Genomic DNA, 24,987 nt, shown 5'->3' with positions numbered 1-24,987 from the left:
AGCTGGGGGCAGCCTGGGACTTGTGCCTGGGTAGCTGGCACAAGTGGTCACCAGCTTCTGAACCCAAAGTGGCTGCACAGAACCAGCCATGGAGGCCTGCCATGCCTCCTTCCCCATCTAGCCTTCCCGTCCCCTCCTCAGACCTGTGACCCCCGCACATGAGCTCAGCTGGACACGAATTTCTCACTCTGCCTTCCCCTCCGCTTCCCTGGGTCTCAGCATCACCTGGTCCTGCTCAGACCCCCCCAGCCCCTCTGGGCTCCCAGGCATGACTCAGCAGGCCCTCCTTGGCCTTCCACCTCGCTCTCCTCTCTCTCCCCTCCTGCTCCACTTACAGACAAGTCACCTCTCAGGTCCTGGAGCTGGACCTGCCCTGGGTCCTCCTGGCACACGCTGGGCCCTGGTTGGCGTGCGCCCGCGGCACCTGCAGGGAAGTGGACACTCTAGGGCCAGGAGGGCAGTCCTGTCGGCTGAGATGGTCATTTTCTCCTAGGGGTCATATTCAGAATCTTTAACCACCACTGTCTGGTCCGAGGGTGGCGTCCTGGGGGCCCCCTGATGTCTCAGCATTGGCCTTCTCGTTGCTGGACAGGGAGGAGGTTTGGGGGCCCGGGGCAGGGTGTGGGCGGCACAGTCAGGGAGAGGCGGCTGGTGATTTGAACCAACTGGTACAGAGACACTTCACTATTTTGACAATCGGCACAGCTCTGCCTTTGTCCCCAGAAAGCTCTTTCTTATCCCTGACCCTGGTCCTCCGGGCCCAGCTCTCCCTGGCCTCCCCCACGACTCTGCACCCCCCCCACACTCCAGCCCACTACTCCTTGGAGACTTTTATTTTGAAGCTGGCTTCAGGTTCAGAAGCTGGTGGCCGCTTTTCCCAGGGTTTGTCCTCAGGGCTTGGAAAGCGTCCTCACCACGTGGCACTGTGGACACCCATCTGGCCCGTGCCTTTGCCTAAAGAGGCTCCCCCCAGGGACCCTCACCCTCAGAGCGGGGACATGGAGCTCAGAGCCCACCTCCTCATCTCTCCCAGCAGAGACTAAACAAAGGGTCTGGGCGGCAGGCAGGTTGGGGCACCTTCAACTGGGACAACTGTTCCGTCACCACATTAGAAACCCCGTGGCGAGTCCTAGTAGTCCCAGCTACCCGGAGGCCGAGGCAGGAGGATCGCTTGAGCCCAGGAGGCTGGGTAGAGGCAGAGGGTCCCGGGCAGCCGCCTCTCCCGGCCTCTGGGTGGGTCCTCGTCTGTCAGGCAGGGTGACCCCTCCTCGTGTGGCTTTGAGCTCCTCATGGTGCCCTGATTCTGAGCATGTGACACAGCCTGAAATGTGTGCCAGGGGACTGGGGGCAGCCTCTGACGGAGGGGAATGGCGGGGTGGCTGGGTGAGCGGTCGCTCTGGCAGTTCTGCCACACAGCGGACGCACCCGGCCAGCCCCTGGGACCTGCCTGGGTCTTCTCCGTCAGGTGAGGCTCTGCAGTCCCCAGCCACGGGGTGTCCCCAAAGCAGCAGGTGCTCTGGAAAGAGAAGAACGGGACTCCAAGTCCCACCCCTGGGACCTCGGGCACCTCCCTCTCTCCGAGCTGTGGTCTCCACATCCGTGAAACGAGGGGAACGAAGTAAAGAAAGGAGAAGAAGAACCCAGCAGATTTTACAAGGGGAACGCTAGCCGCGTTGCGTTCCTGGGGAGACGGGAGCAGAGGCGGTCAGGAGCCCCCCAGTTCCTGGTGGTGCTTGTTAGAAAGGGAAGCTCCCTGGCCAGGTCTGGGCGGGAGGTGGCCAGACACCAGGGGGAGGAGGCGCCTCTGCCTTCCCTCCAGGGACCAGGGGCCTTTGCATTTGGAAAGCGCCATCCTACAAGGACCAAGAGCGTGACAGTGGCGTCCGCGGGTGAGAGCGGGCCACGCTCTCGTGGGATGCTGGGCTTGCTTGGAGGAAAGGCGACGGATTGAGAAGGGCAGAGAAAACTGCAGGGCAGAGCGGAGGGCGAGTGAGAAGAAACGGTGAGCCCCGGGGCCCAAGGAATCCCGACTCCCGGGAGCCGAGGGGGCGGTGGGAGCGAGTTGAGAGCCAGCAGCTGAGGGCTCAGCCTGCGGAGGAGGATCCAGAGAGATGCTCCGAAACCAACACAGAGGAGAGCAAGGAAGAGCCGGGCCGAAAACGGGGTGTTGACTGAAGATGATTGACGCAGACTGATCTGCACCCTGAATACTCAGAACATCCCCCCGGCCCCAGCCCACCCCAGCTCCTTCCTATGCTTCAAGCACAGAGTATCAGCTGCCAGAGAAATTACTGGAAATTTTACTAAAGAAAAAGACTTAAGCTGCTATCATTTCTAGGGTTCCCAACAACATGGCTTTCACCCTGTCAAACACCCAAACAGACACCTGTCAACCCACAAGCCCTCGCCCACACACAGAGCTTCTTCTCAGCCTTGGTAACTTCCTTGTCTTAAATACTTATGCACATCCATAGGATGCTGGATATACGGAGAAAGCCCCCGCCCCCCAGCATGAAACAGTCACCAAATCAAAAAGACAGAAAAAGAAACCAGAAGAGATACTGCTCCTCTAAATTGGACTAAAAAGTGAGTCACTTGGGCCAGAATGACGCTTGTCAAGGCACGGATGCATGAGTAAAAGTAAATTTCTTATTGTTACGGTTGTTTGTTACACAGCAAAAGCTGACTGATGCGATCCGTAAAACAAGAGCAAGATGCGGTGACAGCTGAATCATTGGTGAATAAGAGTGAGATCTTGGAAATTTAAAAGGATGTAGACAAAAGAATTTAGTGGTAGATTTGGAAAATAAGTTGTTGAAACATCTTCAAGGGTGTGACAGGAAGAACAGATGGAAACTCTGTTGGGGAAAACCACAAAACAATTCAGGAGGTGCCAACATCTGATTTAGAGGAATTAAAAGAAAGAAAAAGAAAAAAGACAACACAGAAAATCAAAGGGGAATTTTCAGAAAACGAATTTGCGAAAATTTCCCCAAATTGAAGCTTTGTCTCCAGTTGAGCGGGTCGACCATGACAGCAGTAAAACTAATGAGAAATAATCCACATAACACACTTAATGTAACTCCAGAAGACCAGAGAGAAAGAGGCGCTCCCAAAAGCATCCGAAGAGGAAAAGCAAGTTGAATCCAATGAAGTAAATATAGGAAAGGCATTTGTATTTCTGGTTTCCTGCAGATCCACACAGGACGCAAAACACAAACAAAATAAAAACAATGAAAACTGCTTTCGACAATCTGAGGTAGAAGGATTTTCAGCAAATAAGACCGTACTTGGCTGAACTCCATCGCAGGTGAGGATTATGTAAGAGACGGTTCCAGACGCGGGGAACTCAGCATCCACCTGCAGAGCATCCACATGTAGGAAGATGTTGCAGGATGTGCCCCAGCAAGATGGAGGAGTAAAACAGACAGAGGGACAGGGCGACTGGGAGGTGGAGGATCCGACTCAGGAGACTGAGAGCAAAGGAGAAGAGCCCCAGGAGGGATGCATAGACATCGGTTGGTTGGGACGTGGGTTGGCAGAGGCTGCATGGGGGGAGTCGGGAGGGACACCACTCAGGGGACAGAGTCTCCCAGTGGACACGCTTCCTGGCCAGGGACCCTGGGGCCAGTGAGGAGCGACTTTCTGTGGGGAGTGTGGGGAGCACCCCAGCCCTGCTCATCCCTACGTCTTCCACCGTTCATATCTGAGGGGACAGGGACAGGGCCACGCCCCACATGGACAGTGCAGGGCCCTGGGAGGCCAGGGGTGTGGGTGAGTATACAGCTGCAGAGGAGCAAGGGAGATCAGGCCCTCCTCCTCCTCTGACCAGAAGGGGGCTCTCGGAGAGGCTCAGGGAAAATGTGGCAGCTGCTGAAGTAGGTGGGGAAGGGGGATGGGGAGGGGCCCCTCCCCCACCACACGGCTCCCTAGGGTCTGAGCACCAGTGTCACCCCGAGGTGATGCTCACTCTAGGATTGGCATGAGGCATGACTGCCGCAGTCTGGCTGGGCACAAATCACGAGCCACTGAGGCAGGAACAGACTTTATTTCTGAACTCCACCAGCACACTCCACACACGCTCCCCGGGAACTCCTCCAACGCCATGCAGCTCCTCCAGGAACCACCAACCGGAAAATCCCTCCTCCGCCACTTCCCCAACCAATGGGAACTCTTCAGGAATCCCCGCGAGAGCTCAACGGGAACTCAACGGGAACTCTGGGAGAACTCAAAAGTCTTAATGGCTCGCTGGCGTCACCTCTCAACCACTACTTCTGGCAAAAATGCCACGCGTCATCCCGACTCGGCTGTGGCCCTCAACACATGACACCAGGATCTTTGTTATTGTCCCTGGGGTTCTACCGTCTGCCCCAGAACAATCCTAGCCACCTTGTCTTAAGCACCTACTGTGTGCTAGGCAGATGCCCAGTGGCTGGCCCTGAGGCACTTTCTGGTGGGGTCTGTATGCAGAGTCTTTAAGGAGAGATGGGTCCAGCAGCCATGTGGGGTGGGGTGAGTGGGTGGGCAAAGGCCCGGGCGGCACCACCAAGCACGTGGGGGAGGGGGCTGCAGTTGGGGGAGCTTGGTGGGGGAGGGCCTTGCAGACCCTTCTCTGAGGAGCTGGTTCAACAACCAGCCCAGAGGTTCTGACTGGTTAGATTCCAGCCTCTGCAGACCTGGAGCCACGTCCTTGGGTCCATGTGGGACTGGAACCTCGGAGCCTCTGTCTCCTGACACGTTGGCTAGCTGGGATGCAAAGTGGCACCACCACTGTGGAGGATAGTTTTCTTACTAATTGAACACGCATGGGCTGAGAGAGCAGCATTCCGCACGCCCACGGAGCAGCAGGCTTGAACGTTTGCAGCAGCTTTGTCTTAACCTCCAGCGGGAAACAGCCACAATGTCCATGCGCATGAACATGAGCAGATAAGGTTGTGGGGTGGCCATGCAATAATACTGCCTGGTAATAAAGAGAACAAATCACGGATGTACCTCAACATTGAAGAGTTTCAGTGGCGTTATACTGTGTGAAAAAGAAGGCACAGAAGTCATGTACTCGGTGAGTTTATTCACACGGGATTTCAGAAATGGTGAAACAGAGCGCTAGAGAGCAGGTCAGTGGCCGCCGGGGCCTGGGGTAGAAGGAGAAGATTAGCTGCAAAGGGACGAGATGAATTTTTTTGAGATAATGAAAATGTCCTGTCGTGATCCAGTGGCCCGTACGCCATGGCCAACCCTGGGAACTGTGCCTTTTGAGTTATTGTTTTACTGTGTATTGACAGGTGGTGTTGAAACGTGGTGAGAGTGCAGTCAGAGGGGCAGTGCCTTCACCTGCTTCCAGAACCACCTTCCCGGGAGCCCTCTGCAAGCAGCAGACCAAGGGTCTGCAAAAACCTGAAGCCAATGGCATCGTCCCTACTGAACACTCCAGTGGTCGCCCTTTTCTTCTTGAATGAAATCCACAGAAGCCACTGTGGCCTCCAAGTGCATTTGGCCTGCTCACCCCCAACACTTACAGGGCCCAGAGAAATAGCACAAAGAGAAGCCCCCATGTGCTGTGATTCCAGTTACGTGTGGTTACACATCAGGCCAACGGCTGCCAGAAAGCAAGTCCTAGCCTCCAACCCTGACGAATATCCCTTCAGGTTAACCGCAGGGTCAAGTTCAAGTGAAGATCCTTGCACTCCTTGGAGCTCTGTGCCAGCAGATGATGGCGCTGGGCACCAGACCCTAGGCCCCAGCCTTCCCCCTGCCTTCTCACCCTGCGCTTCATCTCAGACCGAACCTACCTGCTAGGGCCCTGTGCAGATGTGAACGGGGAGCCCCCAAGGCTTGCATTGGAGATGGAATCTGGGAAACCTAGTGCTCAGCGTGTACCTCTTAGTTTCCCCCTCTGTTGTACTTGGCTTCGTGTGTATGTATGCACATGTGTAATTGCATATGAGTGCGCATGAATGTGTGTGAATGTGTGCAAGCAAACATGTACATCCATGCGTATGTGCCTGTGTTGTCATGTCTGTTCCTTTGTGCACCTCGACAGTGGTATGAGCTGCTTGAGGGCCCCAGTGTGCTGGGTTTATCTCTATGTCCTTTCTCCTGGCTGCAGAATGGGTGCTCAGCTAACGCTTGTGTAATGAGTGAATGGATGAGGGCCAGGTTAGCCCACTAGAGGTCTAAATCTTACTGGGCTACTCAGTGAGTAAGTGTCTTTGGTTTAGTCTCTGCATCCCACAGAGCTTCGATTTCCTCAGATCCAGAACCAAGATAAGAATACTACCCATTTTATGGGCCTTGGTGTGAGGAGTAAATAACAAAGTCAGCATGTACCAAGCTGGACTGTGGGCCAGGCGCTGTTTCAAGGGCTTCGCAAGCATAACGCCTCCGTGAAACTTTATGGTGCCCATGGTGACACAGGAAACTCTCAGGGCATCTTGGCTGTTATCATATTTACCACCAATAGAGAGGAAAGTCCGGATCCTTAGCCCCGGGCATCCTGGGGTTCTCAGACTCTTGACTGATGGGTCCGTGTAGCGCACTTACGACATTCATCCTCTAGGTGGCGCTGAAGAGCGGTAGCCCTGCTGTTGAGTCGCGGCGCCCCCTGGTGGTCTCTCTCCGTCAGTATTTTGATCGCTGCTGAGCCGGTTCCCTAACTGCAGCTTATGTCAGGACGCGGGTGCAGGGTGAGAGCGGATGATGGGTGAGGAATGAAATCAAATGTGATAGGTTGTATGATAGAGAGGGGCAAGGTGTGCAGGGGCGATAGAGAGGGGAGGGACGGGCTCATAGCAAGGAAATTAGCATAATGTCTACAATCACTGTCCCCCTACTGTGTGCCTGACATTGTAGTGAGTACTCGGCGTTAGTTGCCTTAACACACTGCAAGTCGGTTTATATCACAAGGTGCATTCAGAGCCTGGCCCGTTAGTGGGTGTCCTGCACACAGTAGGTGCTTAACAGATGCTGAGCACACGTGGTGAACACGCTGATCCTATGAGGCAGGTATTAGCTCCATTTAGAGAAATGAGCAGGGAGACTCATGGTCTGAGGGGGTCACAGGAGCCCCTGAGTGTGAGCCCCAGACACAGCTGCTCAGGAGAGGGCGGGCGGCCTGCCTTCAGGGAGCTTGCCGGGTGGCTGGGCCCCTCCGCCCTCCCCCTCTGCAGCCACGGCCAGCGACGTCTATTCCTGGCTCAGGGAAGAGGCCAGAAGCTCCCCCATAAATTATGCAGAGGACACATGTGGGTCAGGAGCGGGGACTTGGAGTGTGAGGGATCCCCAGGAATCTGGCTTCAGTGTCATCAGGGATTCTCCTCTGTCCCCAGGAGAGCAGCTGACATGGCCGGTGGCTCCGGGCCTCCCTGCTCCTGCTGCAGGGACTCTGGGCCCTGACCGCTGGCTGCCGGGCAGCTTTCCCCGCCTCCCTAATTCCGGCTCCCTCTTCTCTGTGTGCCCGGAGCCTTGGGAGGACGGTCCAGGAGGGCTGGGTCACCTGCAGTCCCCTCATCTGCTCCCCTCTCAGGCTCTGGGCCCCCAGCCGGGGTCTGAGCACGTTCACACTTTCCCTGGAGAGGCTGTCACAAATGGACACCGGGCTGCGACTGGACTGTCACCTGCCTCTGGCGACCTGGTGGCTTTCCTCGCCCTCCGCTGATGGTTTGGGGTGTGCTCTGGCAGAGACCTGGCAGGAAGACGGGCGCCTGGGGGGGTTCTTCTGTGGCCTTTGAATGAATGACTCCAGCCCCCGAATGGCTTGCTGGTTTGCTGTGGGGAGTGGCGGTGACCCAGAGTGAGAACTCTGTCTGGGACAGGTCACAGCAGGCATCCCTGGTACCCACCCAGATGGGCTTGTGCAGTGTGCAAAGTCTGGCTCCTGTTGGGGTCACTCTCGCCCTGCAGGAGACCCAGGGTGGAGACAGACGGTGGAGGAGACCAGGGAGCCCGTGGCAGCAGGATGGCGGCCCGCTGCTGACACCGTGTCTGGCCTCAAATTACCCTGCATCAGAGCTCGGGCATAAAATTAGCAGCAGCCCTCGCTCGGTGTGAGCGGAGCCAGAGAAACAGCTGTATTCAGCAGAACCTCGGACAGGGCCAGAGGAAGGAGGGAGGAGGCGCAGGGCTGCCTGCCGCGGGCTCGGTCTCCTTCCTGGACACCCACGTCCCCAGCTGCACAGGAGGCCTCCCGGTGGCTGAGTCAGGCCCCCCGGAGGGGTTTGGGGGTGCTGGGGCTGGAGTACGAGGAGGCAGGACCTGGGGCAGTCTGGGAATGTGAGCGCGAGGGCTGGTCCTCCTGGAAAGACATGCAGGTAGAGGTTCCCAGTGTCCAGGCGCGGGCCACACACTCCTCTCACTCACTCTTCCCCAGCACCAGTACGTGGGTCTGTTTGCACATGAATAAAGAAAGATTCAAAGAAGGCACACGGACTGGCCGAGGACATGTCACACAGGCATGGGCGGCCACCATCGCCGTGCGTCCACTAAGGCACCCACATCCAAAGATGCTCTGTTCTGACGTCACTGCCACACCGCCAGGTGACCTTTTATGGACACACACAGCCCTTGCCACCCACACCTGTGTGTTTATACACAAATGTGTTTCCGGCCGTCCATGGGACACACACCACGTACTCGGTCACAGGCCAGGGCTGGGTCCCCCTTTCCTCTGAAGCGGTCTTGTCATTTCCTGTCCTTCTTGACCAACTCTTGCCCAACACCGTCTTGCTCAGTCCTGGCCAGGTGCTTCCACCTCTCGGTCCGAGCGCAGCCTCGTCTGCGACTGCGGTTCTGTTTTGTTCCGCGCTGGGAGCCTGCGACGGTGCCTGGCCGGGATTCCTCCCCGGCATCACTCCTGGCTCCTGTGGGTGAATCCTCCCGTCTGTGGAGCCTGAGGGCTGCCTTCCTCCGGTCGGCATTCTTACGTGATGGGCGGCATGGTCTGTGAGCTCAGGGGACAGTCCCTGCAGACTTGGTGACTCCCTGAAACTGGTGGGGGTTTTTTGTGTGGTGCCGGGGATGGAACCAGGGCTTTGGTTCCATCTACCACTGAGCTGCGTCCCCAGCCCTGAAACTGTTTTTATGCCACATTTTGGCTGAGAATTTCTGTACCCCGTGGGGAGCTTGTATCTGGACCTCACTCTAGTGGAGGCTTCAGACTTGCGACAGGGACCTGGTGGCCTGGTTCCTCCCATGACCTGGGAGAGTACCTCACTTCCCCGGCACCGCAAGTTGCCAGCGAGGAATCTGCTCCCGTCACTGGTTCTGACTTGACCTGTAGCCTGGACCTGGCCCAGGTCAGGCACTAAAACCTCAGCCCCGTAACACAAATCCACTCTCACGGGCTGGGGCCCGCCAGCCCCGCTCACTGCCCCCTCTCTTAGAACCTGCAAATCATACTCCTTGGTTTTGAGCTGGGATGTGTACGTCTAAAGTACCCAAACCTCGTCACCCAGCCCAGGAGGACGGCTGCTCTCGGGAGGAGCCCAGGGCTCTGGCTTGGCCGGAGCGGGGGAGCTGGGCCTCCCTGGGACAGTGCAGGCCCGGGGCAGCTCCTCTCCTGAGACTCTGGCTCCACCCTGGGCTCCCTGCAGACTGAAGAGCCAGGTGTGTGGGGGCTGTGGAGGCTCCGTGTTCACCGGCCGGTGCTGGCCGGGCACCTGCGGGCACCTGCGCTGAGCTGGCCAGGAGGGCTCTCTTCACACCCCTGCGCACACAGACGTGGAGTCCTAGAGTCTCCAGTGATCTGCGGCAGGAGCGCAGGGACGGGAGAGAGCCGACACAGAGGGGCCTGACTCGGGGTGACGGGTCAGCGGAGGCCTCAGGAAGAGGGTGACCTCCCAGCTGAGACCCAAGGAGGCAGGAGGAGAGCTTCCCAGAAGAGGTGACAGTGACACAGGACCCTGGGGAGCAGAGCTCCTGAGCACTCCAGAGACAGAGGCTGGGGGAGGAGGCTGGGGGAGGAGGCTGGGGCGTTCTGAGGCCAGTAGGGTGGAGGTGTGGCCTTTCTCCTGAGCACAGGGTAGAGCAGTTGAAGAGGCTGAGCAGGGAGGGCACCTTCAGGCTTGTGATATGAAGTCCCTGAGACTGGCAGCTCTGCCCAGGGGACTGGCTGGGCACGGGATCTCGGGCTGAGGGAAGGACAGGGCCAGGGTAAGGGGAAGAAGGGGCCTAAACCACCCTTCCCACCCCATAAGGCTGAGGCCTGCAGAGGAGCCAGGGAGGCTTCCTGGAGGAGGCGGCATTTGGGCAGAGCCTAAGGATTGACTGGCCAGGCGGAAACCCGCCTTCCGGGCCTGGGGACACGTGGGACAGAGGCCTGGCAGTGAGGGAGTGAGGTGAGACTTGAGGGACCCGAGGGTGACAAGTGATGGCCAGGTCACAGGCCCCTGGGGCTAGGCCAGCAGGGGCACTGCGTCTCTGATAGAGCGGGGCTTTCTGATGCCCAGCCCAGGCCTGGCTCCAGCGACCAGCACCAAGGAAGTCAGTGGCCTCCTGCGGGCCTGGCGCCGAGGAGGGGACTTCCCCATCGCTGTGCAGCTGGGAGTGGGGAACAGGAAGTGAGGCCAGAGGAGGAGCCGCCACCAGGGTCCAGGGCAGCGGGTGGGGCCTCCCGGAGGTGGCTCCTGGGGACTCCCAGGACGGCAGGTCAGCAGCCGAGGTGGGAGTGAGGAGGGCCCCAGCCGGGACCAGCCGAGGGACCGGCTCCACCTGTCCCCGAGCACCACCGCCATGGCCCTGGCCCAGCAGCTGCGGGCGGAGAGGTGAGTGGGGGTGTCCCCTGCGGCCTCCTCGGGGAGCAAGGCCGGCCCTCTGTGAGAGGCCAGGTTGAGTCAGACCTGCAACCCAGGAACCTGCACCGTGTCGTGTGACCACCGACCTCACACAGGGACGGGACACCGAGGCTCAGCAGGGGAACTGTCACGGGGGCCACAGGCCAGGTGGGCGGCAGCCTGGGGCACCCGTGTCGCGGCTTCTAGTCTGGGGCTCTTCCCTCTGCCCCGTGGCCAGCGAGGGCTTTCCCATCGTCCGCTCAAATGGAGTCCTAGCCCCGTCCTGCCTCCCAATTCTGGGCTCAGCTGCCCTGCCGCCTCCTCCAGGCAGCCATCGGGAGCTGCCCCTGCCTCCTCTGGCCCTGTTTCCCCCTGGTGCTCACACTGGCGGCATGTCACTGATGGTTGTCATCGCGGGCTCCCGTTGGAAGCAAACTTCGTGACTATTTATTTATTTATTTATTGTGGTCTGTTTGGGCTGCTCCTGGCCCCTAGGATGGGGGCGACCCGGGCACTAAGTGCTCAGTGCCAGCTGCGGAGGGATCAGTGAATGCAAGTCTGAGCTGGAACGTCCCGAGTCTCTGGTCTAAAGCTGAGGTTGCACCCCTGGGCACTGAGGCCTCAGGGGACGGGGACTCGCTCAGGGCTGCAGGGAGCCGAGGGGCAAGGCTGGGGCTCCGCGCGCAGGCCTCCCAGGCCCCGGAGCCACGCTCGGCCAGCACCTGCTGAAGGCTTTGCCTGAGCTTCCGGCTGTGGGGTCCCCGGGCAGGGGACAGCAGGTGACATCGGGGAGCGGGTGCTCGTGTGAACCCCCAAGGATTCCCAGAGAAAGGCAGACTGGGGCCCGGTGGGGAGGGGGCCGTGGTGGAGCTGGGGCTGGGGGGAAGCCGGGGTGGAACTTCCAGGTCTCAGAGGGACGTGCAGGGGACGGGGAGGGCATCAGGAGGAGCTGCCGGGGATGGGGCCATCACTGCGGCCTTCTGTGGTCACTGAGGGTGGCGCTGGGGCCTGGTGACACCGGCCGCCTGCCCAGCCCGGCCCCTCTTCCTGACAAGCTCTGGGGGGGGGGGGGCGACACGCACACTGGAACCCTCCGGAAACTGCAGCTGGTGGGACTCGGGCCACTTCCTGCTTCAGGAGATGACATCAGGGGCTGTGTGCCTGTCCCCATTCTGTCCCTGATGCAGGTGCCCTTGACCCTCAGTGGGGGCCGGCTCATCCCCCACCACGTCTCGGAGCCACGCAGCCAGGCCCTGGGGGCCACTGGCCTCCGGCTCCTGCAGTGCCTCTCCTGAAAGGGGTCCTGCGTGGCTCTGCTTGAGGCCAGGGCAGAGGACACACAGGGGACAGCTTCACCCAGTGGGAGGCTCTGGACTCTGAGGTCAGAGATGGACAAGGGGCCACCCTGGGCCCTGCCAGCCCCGGCCTCCCCAGTCCAGGCCCGAAGTGGACTCTTCAGGAATAGCGCCTCCGCACACTGAGCCCCGGCCCCTGGCCCCGCACACTTGGGTGGGGGTCGCCGCGGGAGTGGCCACTCCTGGGAGGCTTCCAACTTGGTTCCGGGTTCCCGTGCCCAGTCCCCACGCAGCAGGCTCCTGGCCACAGTCACCCACCTGTGCGCGCACTCGCTAAATCAGACGGAGGTCACCGCTGTGTGTTGAGCACCTACTAAGCGCCTGGTGCCGTTCTGCACACTGAGGAAGCGTCGAGAGCACAGTCCCTGCCTGCCCTCCTGAGGGCCTCCAGCCTGGGCTCCTTACAGACGGACCGTGTGGCCATCCAAAGACACAAGAGCCTCGGGCACCTCTGTTTTATAGCATGTGCAAGAGGCCAGAACACAGTGGCCCTTTCCCAAGGTCCCCGCGGACCATGGCCTTGGGGAAATCGGGTCTTCATCTTTGCAGGCCTGGACCTGAGCCTCGACCCCTCTGCTCTGCATCTGCCTGCTTGACCTGTTCTCCACCCCCTCCATCCCCAGGGAGAGTCAGGCGGGAAGGCCCTGGTGAGTGGCACCTGCCACTCAGCCGTTTCTGCCGAGGCTCTGGGCTCAGCCACGCCCACTTCCCCCCAGTTCCTTCTACTGGCCTTGTGTGGCTCTGGGCCTTGGCACGTGCCATCTCCCTGTCCTGAAAGGCCTTTCCTGCTGCCCCCTGGCCAACTCCTCTTTGCGATCCCTGGCGCTGCTCCTTGGTGAAGCCCTCCCGACCACCCTCAGCCTGCGAGAGCCCGTTTTGCCTTGGAAGCTGGGAGGCCCAAGGAACCGAGGCCGTGTCTTAATGTGGCCGCGCCAGTGTCAGCCCTGGGGTCAAGGCTGCATGCAGTTTGCTGGGTCATTACTGCAGCTGGGGAGAGGATGGGGTCACCTGTGTTCCCACAGCAAGCTGCTGGGAGGGCCTGAAGGATCCAGAGGAAACGCGGGAACCAGCCTGCTGGGGCTCAAATCCTGGCTTCTTTGGGCAGGTTGATCAACCTCTCTGTGCATCAGTCTGCCAAAGGTGACACTGTCTTGGAGGAGGGCCCTGTGCCCGGTGCCCACTCAGGAAACGTGGACTGGAGGGAGTCTTGCCCAAGCTGCCCTTCCAGTTCCTTCCGGCCCCACCTCTGTCTTATTGCAGATGAAATTCGCAGCCCTGGGGAGAAGTGGGGGGCAGCTTGTCCCCGGGGTGTCGACTCGGGGCAAGGCAGAGACCAGTGGGACAGTCGCCAGCAGCCAGAGGCGCGCTGGAGCTGGGGGGTCATCTGCACCTCGGTCACTCTTGGTGGCAGCTCCTGGGCTCTGAAGCAGCCCCCCACCCTGGGAGGACCAGGTCTCTTGGGGACGGTCGGGGACACCTGCGGGCCTCGGGCGTGGCAGCCCCTCCCTGCTTCATGGTTTGGCTTCTCCTTTTCCGTCTGTTGACAAAGGGCAGGACTCAGTGGCTGAGTGTGCCTGTCCCCTCTCCTGGGCCGTTTTCCTGGTCACTGCTCACTGATGGCTCTTCCCCGGGGTTCAGAGACACAGGAGGTGACATAGGAGGTGACATAGGCTGTTACTTCTGCCCCTGAAGCCGAGCCCGCCGTTCTCCAGCCCTGCACCCGCCTCCTGCTGGGCGTTGACCGGGGGCCTCCATGGGGCTCTAGAACAAGCCTGTCCCTGACTGAGCCCCGCACCCTGCTCCTCCCGCTCCCGGTCAGAAGGCGTCACTCTTGGCACTGGTCTTTGTCCCCCAGCAGTGCCCACACCCTGCTGGTCATAATAGGGACAACTCACAGCCGGGGAACGCGTTAGGCTGCAGGGAAAGAGGAACTGACCGTGGCTTCAACAATGACCAGGGGTTGGTTTGCTCAGACAACAAGAAGTCCAGAGGGAGCCACAGCTGGTCCTCAGCTCAGTGACCTCAGGATCCGCAACTCAGAGATGCTTTTGCCTCACAAATGCCCTGGGGCGGCTGCAGATCCAGATGTCACACTTGCTTTCATGGGAAGAGCCTCGTGCATCCCTCCAGACCAGGAAAGCCAACACTCTCAAGAGGCTCCCGGACGAGGTCATCTCTTAGCTCTCATTGGCCGGGACGGGTCACATGGCAGCTCTGAGCTGCAGGGGGGCCGGGGACAGGAGGGAGCCTGCTGCGTGGCTCAGATCCTGCCCTTGGGGATGGGCACGGGGCCACTCTGAACAAAGGGACACTGATGAGCCAGGAAGAGCAGGGGACAGAGCGAATGCGAGCAGCGTCTGCCCAGGTACTGTCCCTTGTGTCCCCTGCTTCTGTCCCTGCTGTTGGCTCGGGCCTGAATCCTCTCCCTGTTGGTCCCTTGAGGAGCTCCCGGGGGCGCGGTGTCCCCTAGCGCTGCCTCTGACCCTCTCCACGGGGGCCTGGGTGAGGTCCTGAAGCCCTGCACCTCCTCGCTGGGACTTGCTGCAGTTCCCTGCCCGACACGGGGACCCCCCTGCTCTTCAGCCTCAGATGGCACCAGGTTCTGCCCACACCCGACCCGGCCCCCTCCTCCGCCTCAGAGCCTTAGCACATGCTGTTCCACTGCCGGGCACACCCTCCCCCCAGGCTCACTTGGTGGCTTCCTGTGTGACTGCCTAGACCTGGCTCAGAGGCCACCTCCTCTTTGTGGACGTCCCGAGCACGGCAGGATCAGCCCTTCTCTCTCTGGGAGTCTGCATTTGTCAGCTTCGTGGTACTATCATGAGATACGCGGCGGCTCAGCTTATAGAACAAAAAGGCTCCCGGGTCTGGAGGCCTATTCCCAGGCTGTGGCCCCCCTGCCCAGGGCCCTGGTGACGGCAGCACGTGGCAGCAGGAGCCGTGGCTCAGCCAACCACCCATGTCATGAACCAAGCGGAGCCAGAGCGCAGGGCCCCCCAGTCCCCTTGGAGCGCGCCCACCCTCCTGTCCTAGGAAGGCCCCTGGGCCCCATCCTAGGTCCACAGCACCCAGTAGGGCCAGCTGAGGGACCAAGCCTTTAACAGGTGTCTTTGGGGGACTCTCCCCCCACAGCCCTCTGTCCGGGCTGTTTGCCTGGACCCAGGCCTAGCAGGGCCGGGCACGGAGGAGGCCCTGTCCCTTGCTGAGCTCACTGTAGAGCCACCTGTGAGACGGCGTCCGGCTGGTGACACCTGGTCCCCCCAGCTCCCTTACACTCTGTGCCCAGTGCAGTGACAGCCAGGCACGGGCAGGGGTGCTGGCGGGGGAGCGCGGGGTACACCCTGCCTCGCGCCCCGCGGGCCTGGGCCACCTCAGGGTGATGATCGCACCCTCCCCTCTGCCTCCCAGTGACTTTGAGCAGCTTCCGGACGACGTGGCCATCTCAGCCAACATCGCCGACATCGAGGAGAAGAGGGGCTTCACCAGCCACTTTGTAAGAGCCCGCCCTGGTCCTTCGCCCTCTGACCTCTGAACCTTTGCCCTCTGACCTCTGGACCCCCACTTTCATCCGTCAGCTTCTACCTCAGTGCTTCTCAGCAGGACCCATTTTACCCCTCGGGGACACTTGGCAAGACCCCGAGACCTTTGGTCTCTTACCTCTTTTTGGGCAGGGCTGCTACTGGCATCTAGTGGGTAGAATCCTGGGTTGCCACAGCCCAGGGGACAGCCCAGTGAAGAACTATCCAGCACCAATGTGGCACTGAGGCTCAGAGAAACTGCTGCCTCTCCAGAACCTCTGGGCCTCCACCCTCTGAGCCTCCACCCTCTGAGCCTCCACCCTCTGAGCCTCCACCCTCTGTCTTTTGGCTTCTTTTCCTGACCTTGATGCCCTCTGGGGCCTCTATCCTCCTTAGGTTTTTGTCATCGAGGTGAAGACAAAAGGGGGATCCAAGTACCTTATCTACCGCCGCTACCGCCAGTTCTATGCCTTGCAGAGCAAGCTGGAGGAGCGGTTCGGGCCAGAGAGCAAGACCAGTCGGTTCACCTGCAGCCTGCCCACGCTCCCAGGTAGGCTGGCCGCTCCCAGGGTGCTGCCTGCCGAGCCAGGCCCAGCCCCGGGCGGCGCCCTTGGGGTCCCCTGGCAGTCTGATGTGGGAACCAGGGTTTAGCCTGTGAGCTCCCTCCTGGCACAGAGGGGCTGCCAGCCTCCCCGGCCGCGACCACCTCTCTGAACTTGGCCTGTCACACTCCTGCCTCTGGGAGCCAGGCAGGTGCCACACCTGCCTCCTGGCGGGCTGTCTGGGTGCTGGCTCCGGGGGTCCCTGCGGGCTCCTGGAGAGGACTCTGTCTCCTGGCAGACCGTCACCTGTTTGCCCTGCCCCCAGAGCGCTCTTGCTTTTGAGCGCTGATTCGTTCATGGCACGTGACTTAGGACCCACGGTTTAACCTTGGTGGCACCTCGGAAGGTGGCAGCTTGTGGGGTCTAGAGAATCTAATGCCGGAGAAGTGCCACCAAGTGCCTCTTTCTGGAGGGAGTCGAACATAACGAGATGTGTGACAGCTGCTCGGGGCCTGACCATGCGTCCAGGGTGGGGGACCGCTGTCTTGGGGGACGGGGAAATGGCCGAGTACAGGCCCTGTGGCTCCTGGCGCCGGGGCCTGCGGGGGCAGCACCACTGCCAGCTCCGGGACACCTCTCCTCCTCAGTGAAGGTCTACGTCGGGGTCAAGCAGGAGATCGCCGAGATGCGCATTCCCGCCCTCAACGCCTACATGAAGGTACGCGGGAGGCACTGGGGGTTGGGCACGGGGGCTCCACTGAACGGGCCCCCTCCCGAGGTCCCCACAGGCCCGGCCTGGGGAGAGAAGCAGCGAGCTCCTGGGCGCTGCAGTGTGAACAGGCAGACCTCTGCGCAGCGCCCCAGGCCCCCAGGCCACGTCCACGCCTGGTGGCGGGTCAGTGTGGATAGGTCAGGCCTGCTCCTGAGGGGCCCCGGGAAGGCCAGCAGGTGGACGGTGGCCACAGGAGCCACACACGTAGGCCTGCGTCACGGGGGGATGGCGTCCAGGCTGTCCCACCCAGACGGCAAACTTGTGCCAACTAGAGAAGGTCCCGGGGGTGGCACGTCCCCTCCCGGAGCACAGGCCGCATTTCGGCTCTTCTCACTGGTCTTGGCTGGTGGCCTCGAGAGTCTCCCACCCGCAGACCGGCTGCCTCCCCATGAGGCGGGACACAGCGCTTCCTAAGAGGCACCCTGGGGTCAGGGAAGGACGCCACCCGCTGGGCGGGGGGGGGCGTGCTCCCAGGAGGTGGTGACACCTCGTCACCAGAGACGTGCCAGCCTCGCTCCATCGCAGCCTGGGGAAGCTAGAGGGAAGCCCTGCTCACAGCCGAGGGACCGCACAGCCCAAGGGCACTGAACTCGGAGCCTTTGGTCTCGGCTCTGACGTTGGCGGTTGGGTGACTTGGGCGCGCCAGCCATCGTCCCTAGAGAGGCCTTGGTTTTCTTACCTACAAACGGGCAGTCTGGCCTGGCGGAGGGCAGCTGGGGGGATGCTCTGAACCCCAGGGCCAGTCTTAGCCACCAGAGGCCCAGGGGGGCCTCTCTCTGCCTGTGTGTGTCCCGCTGGGCTCCGGAACCCGGGGTCCTCAGAGCAGGAAGCTTCGCCGTGGCAACAGCATCCGGAGGTGGCACACCCCCAGGGACAGGGAGCTGGCCGTCGCCCGGCCTGACCCAGGCTGCTTGTTCCATGGTTAAACAGCTGTTAGAAACGCCCCCTTCACGGTCACTTCCACCAACTGCTGTTAACTGGAGTCACGGGGGAACACGCCCATCTTGCCTCGACTTGAGCTCAGGGGTGAGCTTTAGCAGCTGTGACCCTGAGTGCCCCAGCTCTGTCACTTGCCAGGCTGTGTGGCCCTGAGGCGGGTCCTTTCCCTCTCTGATCCTAACTCACAGCTTATTGCGAGATGGTCCCACTTGTACTCACTCAGCTCAGTGCCGGGCACTGTCACCTGCTGTCCCTGTTGCTGCTGTTTCTGGAGGCCTGTAGCTGTTTCCAGATGAACGGGTCTCAAGCCAGGGGTCCCCAGAAGCAAAGCCCGTGACATGTCACCTTCAGCCTGCTGGCTTTTAAAGAACTCTGGGCGGCTGGCTTCGGTCATCAAGCCTGGGAAGCCTGAGTGGAGAGGCAGCTGAGGTCGGGGGACAGGGCGGAGCGGCCGAGCTGGGACCCGCAGGACTTTCTGCTGACCGTCCACCCTGTGCTGCCCCTCGCCCTGCAGAAACTCCTCAGCCTGCCCGTCTGGGTGCTGATGGACCCGGACGTCAGGATCTTCTTCTACCAGTCCACCTACGACTCGGAGCAAGTGCCCCAGGCGCTGCGGCGGCTCCGCCCGCGCACGCGCAAAGTGTAAGTGGCTGGGACTGGACCAGAGTCCCCCCTGGAAGAGCGTCTTCTCCCTGGGAGGAGAGAGAAGGGCGAGCTCAGCTCTGCCCTGAGGCCACGCTCAGGGCTGGGGGACAGGCGTGTTGATGTTTGTGACGGTGACGTTGAGGCGAGGACCTGGGGACTGGGAGGTGGCCCCAGGAAGATCCAGTGCCCCAGCACCCACGGGAGGTGGCTCGGGGTGCCTGAGGGCAGGGGGAGAGGAGAGGCAGTGGAGGGCCACTCCACGCAGACACTCCCTCCCGAGTGTCCCTGGTGGCCGGAGTCCCCCGCCGGCCAGCGGTGGACGCTGAGGCTCCTGATTCAGAGAGCCCGCCCCTCCCTTCCTGGCTTCACGGGCAGAAAATAACCCCGGAATCCAAAGCAGCGGAGTAGTGGGGGGCTTCCAAGGCCAAGCGGGGGTGGGGGGACTCAGGCCCCAGCGTCAGAGGCCCGCCCTGCCTCCAGTGCCCCCTCCAGCCTTGTCGGCAGGTGACCTCTCCCTGTGCACCAGGCGGGGGTGACCTCAGTTCCAGCTGCGGCCCAGCAGGGGGCCCTGGAGCAGGGCAGTCACCTGGTTTCCTCTGCGGGGACCCCTCCCTGGGGACACAGGGGAAGGCCGGTTGAAGGCCCTGAGCGCTGGGCGTCCACCCCTCGCGTCCTCCTGGGCCACGGGGAAGGCCCCAGCGTGGTGAGGAGGAAGGTCGCCAGCCTGGGTGCTGCACGTGGCCCTGGCCCTCCGGCCGCCCGGCCCTCGCAGGAGCCCCCAGCACGGGGGGGGGGGGGGGGGGCTGGGCCTGAGGGAACGGGGAGGGAGGCCGACACCCCCCTCTCTCCACAGCAAGAGCGTGTCCCCCAAGGGCCCCGGCGTGGACCGCCTGGAGGCTCCACGCGCAGAGGTACCCGGCCGCGCCCCGTCCGCCTGTGGGTCTGGGAGGTGAGGGGCTCTGCAGGAAGTGAGGGGCCGCGGCTCAGCCTCGGACACCCGGGAACTGACCAGCGAGGCCAGGCAGGGGAGAGGGCCTCCCTCCATCTCCATTCCAGATCTGGTCCCCTGCTGGGGACCGAAGCCTCAGAGATGACTCAGACCCCGAGTGGCATTTCCAAACCATGTGGGGGAGGGCAGCTGGGCAGGGAGGCCTGGGGGCCGGAGCCAGGCTGGAGAGTCGGGCCCTCCCCGCCCTGCGCTGCCCACCAGCTCTGGGGGAGCGCTGTCCTGGACTCGGGGAGACCCGGCCTCCCATGCCAGCTCGTCCACCAGCCCACCGTGCCTCAGCCTCCTCCCTGAGCCTCAGTCTCCTCATCTGTAAACAGGAGGCCAAAGCCCGTGAAGCACTTCAGGGGGGGCTCAGTGACTGTGTCCCCCGTGCTGCTCCACAGGCCCTGTTTGACTTCACTGGGAACAGCAAACTGGAGCTGAGCTTCAAAGCCGGAGACGTGATCTTCCTCCTCAGTCGGGTCAACAAAGACTGGCTGGAGGTGAGGCTGGAGGCTGGATGGGGGTGACGATGGAGGGGAGACTGGAGGCTGGGATAGGGGTGAGGTTGGGGGCTAGGATGGGGGTGACGATGGAGGTGAGGATGGAGGCTAGGATGGAGGTGAGGCTGAAGGTGAGGATGGAGGCTAGAATGGAGGTGAGGCTGGAGGCTGGGATGGGGGTGAGGTTGGGGGCTAGGATGAGGGTGATGATGGAGGTGAGGATGGAGACTAGGATGGAGGTGAGGCTGAAGGTGAGAATGGAGGCTAGGATAGAGGTGAGGCTGGAGGTGAGGCTGGAGGCTGGGATGGGGGTGAGGTTGGGGGCTAGGATGGGGGTGACGATGGAGGTGAGGATGGAGGCTAGGATGGAGGTGAGGATGGAGGCTAGAATGGAGGTGAGGCTGGAGGTGAGAATGGAGGCTAGGATAGAGGTGAGGCTGGAGGTGAGGCTGAAGGTGAGGCTGGAAGGAAGATGGAGGCTAGGAGGTGAGGATGTGGTCAGGTTGGAGGTCCGGTTGGAGCTGAAGTCATGGAGCTGTGCCGGGCAGAGGAAGGGCTGGAGGAAGGTGCAGGGAGTCCCAGGGAAGAGATGCCATCTGATGAGATCCCTGAGGTCTGGAGGTTTGGGGCTGTGAGAACTCACCTGGGGAGGCAGGTGCATGCTGGGAGCAGAACATTCTGGAGCCCCTAAACCTGCCGCTGGTTCCGGGTGAAGGAGCGGGTGGCCCTGGGCAGGTGAGGGGTACTGACCTCGGCGTCTTGGTCTCGGAGGCTTCCTCAGCAGTGGCCCCGCTGACCCTGGGCCTCATGGGAGCTGTCCCTGGTGCATCCCTGGCTTCCCCACCAGATGCCCATCACCCACCCCCGGTCCACATCTTCTCCCGGGGACAGAGTCACTGGGGGTTGAGAGGCGCTGGCCTCTGACGTGGTATTTCTGGGACAGGCTGAGGCGGGGCCAGCCCCAGGGGTCCTGGCACCATGGAGGAAGGAGCCTGGTGTCCAGACACTGCCGGGCAGCACGTGGTGACCATCTGGGGGACGCGGCAGTTTCCCTTTACCCCCAGCCGAGGCTCCTCCCCGGCTCGCGGCTGCCCAGGGGCAGCTCGGGTCTCTCTGAAGAAAGAGGAAGTCTTCTCCCTTCCTGCCCTTTTCTAGAAGCCCTGTGTGTCAGGACGCGGTCAGCCGCGGCCTCAGATTGCAGGAGGGGCAGGGCAGCAGGAGGGCGTCTCTTTGACCCTCATTTACGTGTTTGTACAGAAGGAACGTGTCTCCTGTCAGCTTGTCCTGAAGGTCAAGGGACAAAGTGCACAAAACACCAGCCGGACCAGGTCCTGGGCCTGGGCACGTGACCTCCGGCTACTCAGAGCAGGGACTCAGGGTGTCTCAGGGACCCCCGACGGCCCCTCCACACCCCTTGTTCTCTCCCTTCCCTCTTAATTTCTTCCTTGACACCTGCCGCCATCTGTCACTGTAGGGTTCACCTGCTTGTCCAGTGTCCCCTGCCACCCTCCAGGTCATGGGCTGTCCGTGAGGGTGCAGAGGGTCATCTGCACACAGCTGGGGCTCGGGGAGTCTTTTTTGAATGAGTGAATGAGGTGAAAACTCTTTTCAGAAAGCTCAGACCTTGGCCTGAATTCCAAAGCCCAGCGGAGTCCCGGCTGGACAGCGGGGAGCGTCCTCACCTCCCTCTCTGTCGGCTCCTGTTACTTGTAAAAGGGACAAGCTTTGTTGGGGCACATATTTTTGGAGCTCCCAGCCCATGATCAGCTGGCCTCGGGGTGCGTCGCAGTAGGAGCATGGGACCTGGGACCAGGCAGAACCCCTCACTCATGGCTGGGAGCCACCTGGAAAAACAGCAGGAGGAAGGGGCGAGGGTCCCACTGTTCCCTTTAAGGTCACCCCCCCATGATCTAAGGACCTCCCCCAGGCCCCGCCCCTTAAAGGCCCACCACCTCCCAACAGCACCATCCTGGGCCCCAGGCCCTTATCCCTGGGCCTTTGGGGACATTCCATGTCCAAACCAAAGCCCCCGCCCTCCACAGGGGACCCAGACCTCGTCTGCTTTCTCCTGTCACATAGGGGGCCCAGGGCGCTGAGGCGTGGCCCCGCTGCCCCTCCTTTCCCACCCAGGCAGCCCCTTCCTTCCTCAGGGCACGTCCCAGGGGGCCACGGGCATCTTCCCGACCTCCTTCGTGAAGATCCTCAAGGACTTGCCCGAGGAGGACGACCCCACCAACTGGCTGCGCTGCTTCTACTACGAGGACACCGTCAGCACCATCAAGTGCGTGGCCGCGGGCGGGGCTGGCCCAGCCGTCACCGCCTCCCTCCCCCGGGAGCAGCCACGTGCAGTTGTCAGACGTGGAGGTCCAGCCTCGTGCCAGCCCACCCTGGTGCCGCCTTCCAGCCTGATGTCCCCCACCTCCTGTTGCTCTTAGGGACATTGCCGTGGAGGAGGACCTCAACAGCACGCCACTGTTCAAAGACCTGCTGGAGCTCATGAGGTGAGGGCGGGGCGGGCGGCGGGAGTCAGGAGATGACAAAGAGGGGGGACACACCTCCCGAGGGGTGGTGGGTGTCCTGCCTCCAGGTCACCTTCATCCGAACCCCGCAGCCTGGGTGTCCCCTCTCCATGTGACAGGAGCCCAGGAGGGAGCTGCAGAGGGGCAAAGGGCCTGGGCTGTGGTCACAGTGTGTGACTCCAGAGGTACAACTAGAACTAGGATCTCTAACGCAACGCCTTGAACTTGGGCCCTCCACCGCCAGGGAGCTCACTGCCTGCCAAGACCCAGGTGGCGGCCGTGTCATTTCATGGGACCGTAAGAGCGTGGTGATGCTCCTTACCATGAAAGTGAGACCTACCCGTTAGAAATGTGGAGACCCCTAAGGTCAGAAAGGCCCGGGAACGGACCACGTGATCTTTTAACTCCTCTCACTATTCCATGCATGCGCACACACACACACACACACACACACACTCACACACACACGCACACACACTCACACACACACTCACACACACACACTCACACACACACACGCACACACACGCACACGCACACACACACTCGCACACGCACACACACACACACTCACACACGCACACACACGCACACACACATGCACACACATACACACTCTCACACACTCACACTCACACACACGCACACACACACACACGCGCACACGCACGCACACGCACACACACGCACACGCACACACACACACACGCACACACACACCGGGCACCAAAATCAAGGCATTCGTTCTGTGGATGCCTTTTGATTGGCCGCTTAGGTCACCGCCCCGTTGTGACGACCACCTTTGTTGGCATATCTGGTGGCCTGTCTGATCACTGTCTGTGAGGGGTTGATGGGATCAGGGTGGGAGAGAGCCGCCCTCCTGCTGCCTGCACAGGACAGGTCCCGTCCTCAGCTCCACGCACGTCTCTTTCTGGGACTCTCTCTGCTCGGCTCTGTGCCCACCGAAGCCTTGCTTCTTCTTGTTTGTGACAGTTCTTAGGACCTTAGCATTGCCTGAAAGACACTTCAGCCCAGGCCACTGAAGTCATGTGAAAACCCTCCTCCCCTTTAAGCCTCGGTTTCCCCGTCTGCACAATGGGCGCCTGGAGGTGGGACCTGTGCGGAGCTGACCTCCTCAGACCCGGGCTGCCTCTCTGCTCACGCCCAAGGCCCCAGATGAGCCCTGACCTGTCCCCCGCAGGCGGGAGTTCCAGAGGGAGGACATCGCCCTGAACTACCAGGACGCCGAGGGGGACCTCGTCAGGCTGCTGTCGGACGAGGACGTGCGGCTCATGGTGAAGCAGGCCCAGGGCCTCCCCTCCCAGAAGCGCCTCTTCCCCTGGAGGCTGCACATCACCCAGAAGGACAACTACGGCGTCTACAGCACAGCGCCCTGAGCCCGCGGCGGCCTGGGGCGAGCGCAGGGGGCCTGGCACCTCTGCCTTCCCCTCGGAGGAGATGAGGGCCCTTGGGAAAGACCCAGAGCACGTCTCAGACGTCCCGGTTCCGAGGCTGGTGGACCAGTGGGGTTGGCTGGGGTCCATCCTACCCTTATATCTGAATCCAATAAACCTTCAAAGGCCAGGTGTGGGGAAAGGGTGTGCTTTGGAGAAGAGAAAGAGGGAGTAAGACTGTTAAGTGAGCACCAGCTGTGTGCCGTTTACACTTGGCAGGGGCCTGGCTCCAGCCTCCTCTCCGGCCCCCCACTCCCTCACCCTGTCCTTATGTGGAGAAACCCGAGGGACACCCCAGTCCTGCTCCCTGACTCCCCTTGGCCCCCACCACTCTTCTCCATTTCCTGGGATTGGCCCCCTGCTTCCTCGTGCCCTTGGGTCCCACCAGTGCCCATCTTCCACCGTGTGCCGAGGGTCAGGACTTCTCTCTGCCCTCTTCCTGCTGCTGACCTGCAGAGGGGAGGGTCTTGGTGCCCGTTGTCTCCACTGCAGTGGAGGATGGGGGTAGAGGCGAGGGAGGACTCTGGTCCTCAGGGAGGAGGGGAAGGCCGAGTGATGGGGTCTTCTCTGAGCTGAAGCTCCTTGCATCCAAATCCACCGACGGTTCAGCAAAAGTCGTTTCCAGAACACCAGTGAGGAGCACGGGGGACCCCTACCCAGCACAAAGCCATTTAGCAGATTTGAAAACCACTTGAAGTCTCCCAGGGCACAGAGCGAGGGGAGGAAGAGGTGTGGAGGGTCCTGCAGTCTCAGGACAGCAGTGGAGTCTGTGGTATTGGGGCCACACGGTGCTCCTGTCCCCAACCCCAGCCTTATGAGACGGAAGCTCCACTCCCGACGATTTTCCCTGCATGGGTGCAGCCGAGGAGGTAGGGCTCCGTCTCCCCTCGTCTCCTCTAGCTGCACCCCAGAAGAGGCAGGCCACCCGTGTCGCCTGTCCCCACAGCCCTGGATGGCAGGGGTTTGAGTCCAGGCAATCACGGCTA

At 61.4% G+C, this 24,987-nt stretch overlaps 1 protein-coding gene and 1 long non-coding RNA gene across 3 annotated transcripts; one reads left to right on the top strand and one right to left on the bottom strand.

The window, feature by feature from the left end:
* Nucleotides 1-10,531: 10,531 nt before the first annotated feature.
* Ncf4 (neutrophil cytosolic factor 4) lies at nt 10,532-24,131 on the top strand. 2 transcript variants are annotated; one of them, XM_078052804.1, is made up of 10 exons: nt 10,532-10,757; nt 15,530-15,614; nt 16,117-16,189; nt 16,829-16,899; nt 18,407-18,534; nt 19,391-19,448; nt 19,930-20,028; nt 22,179-22,309; nt 22,464-22,529; nt 23,749-24,131. In XM_078052804.1, exons 1-10 carry the CDS (start codon nt 10,726-10,728, stop codon nt 23,942-23,944), a joined length of 939 nt encoding a protein of 312 aa, XP_077908930.1. In that variant the 5' UTR covers nt 10,532-10,725; the 3' UTR covers nt 23,945-24,131. The 2 variants fall into 2 exon arrangements, with proteins under 2 accessions (XP_077908930.1, XP_077908929.1); XM_078052803.1 differs by having other exon boundaries at nt 10,536-10,757; nt 16,036-16,189.
* Nucleotides 11,211-18,411, bottom strand: LOC144378532 (uncharacterized). The gene is made up of 2 exons (XR_013440284.1): nt 18,112-18,411; nt 11,211-13,658 (listed from the first exon to the last, which is right to left on the bottom strand). It is a non-coding gene; the product is annotated as an uncharacterized LOC144378532 (long non-coding RNA).
* Nucleotides 24,132-24,987: the final 856 nt, after the last annotated feature.

This window comes from Ictidomys tridecemlineatus, chromosome 6 (assembly GCF_052094955.1).
Source record: "Ictidomys tridecemlineatus isolate mIctTri1 chromosome 6, mIctTri1.hap1, whole genome shotgun sequence".
Taxonomy (NCBI): domain Eukaryota; kingdom Metazoa; phylum Chordata; class Mammalia; order Rodentia; family Sciuridae; genus Ictidomys; species Ictidomys tridecemlineatus.
The sequence above is the reverse complement of the archived record's forward strand: the minus strand, read 5'-3'. Positions and strand labels throughout refer to the sequence as shown.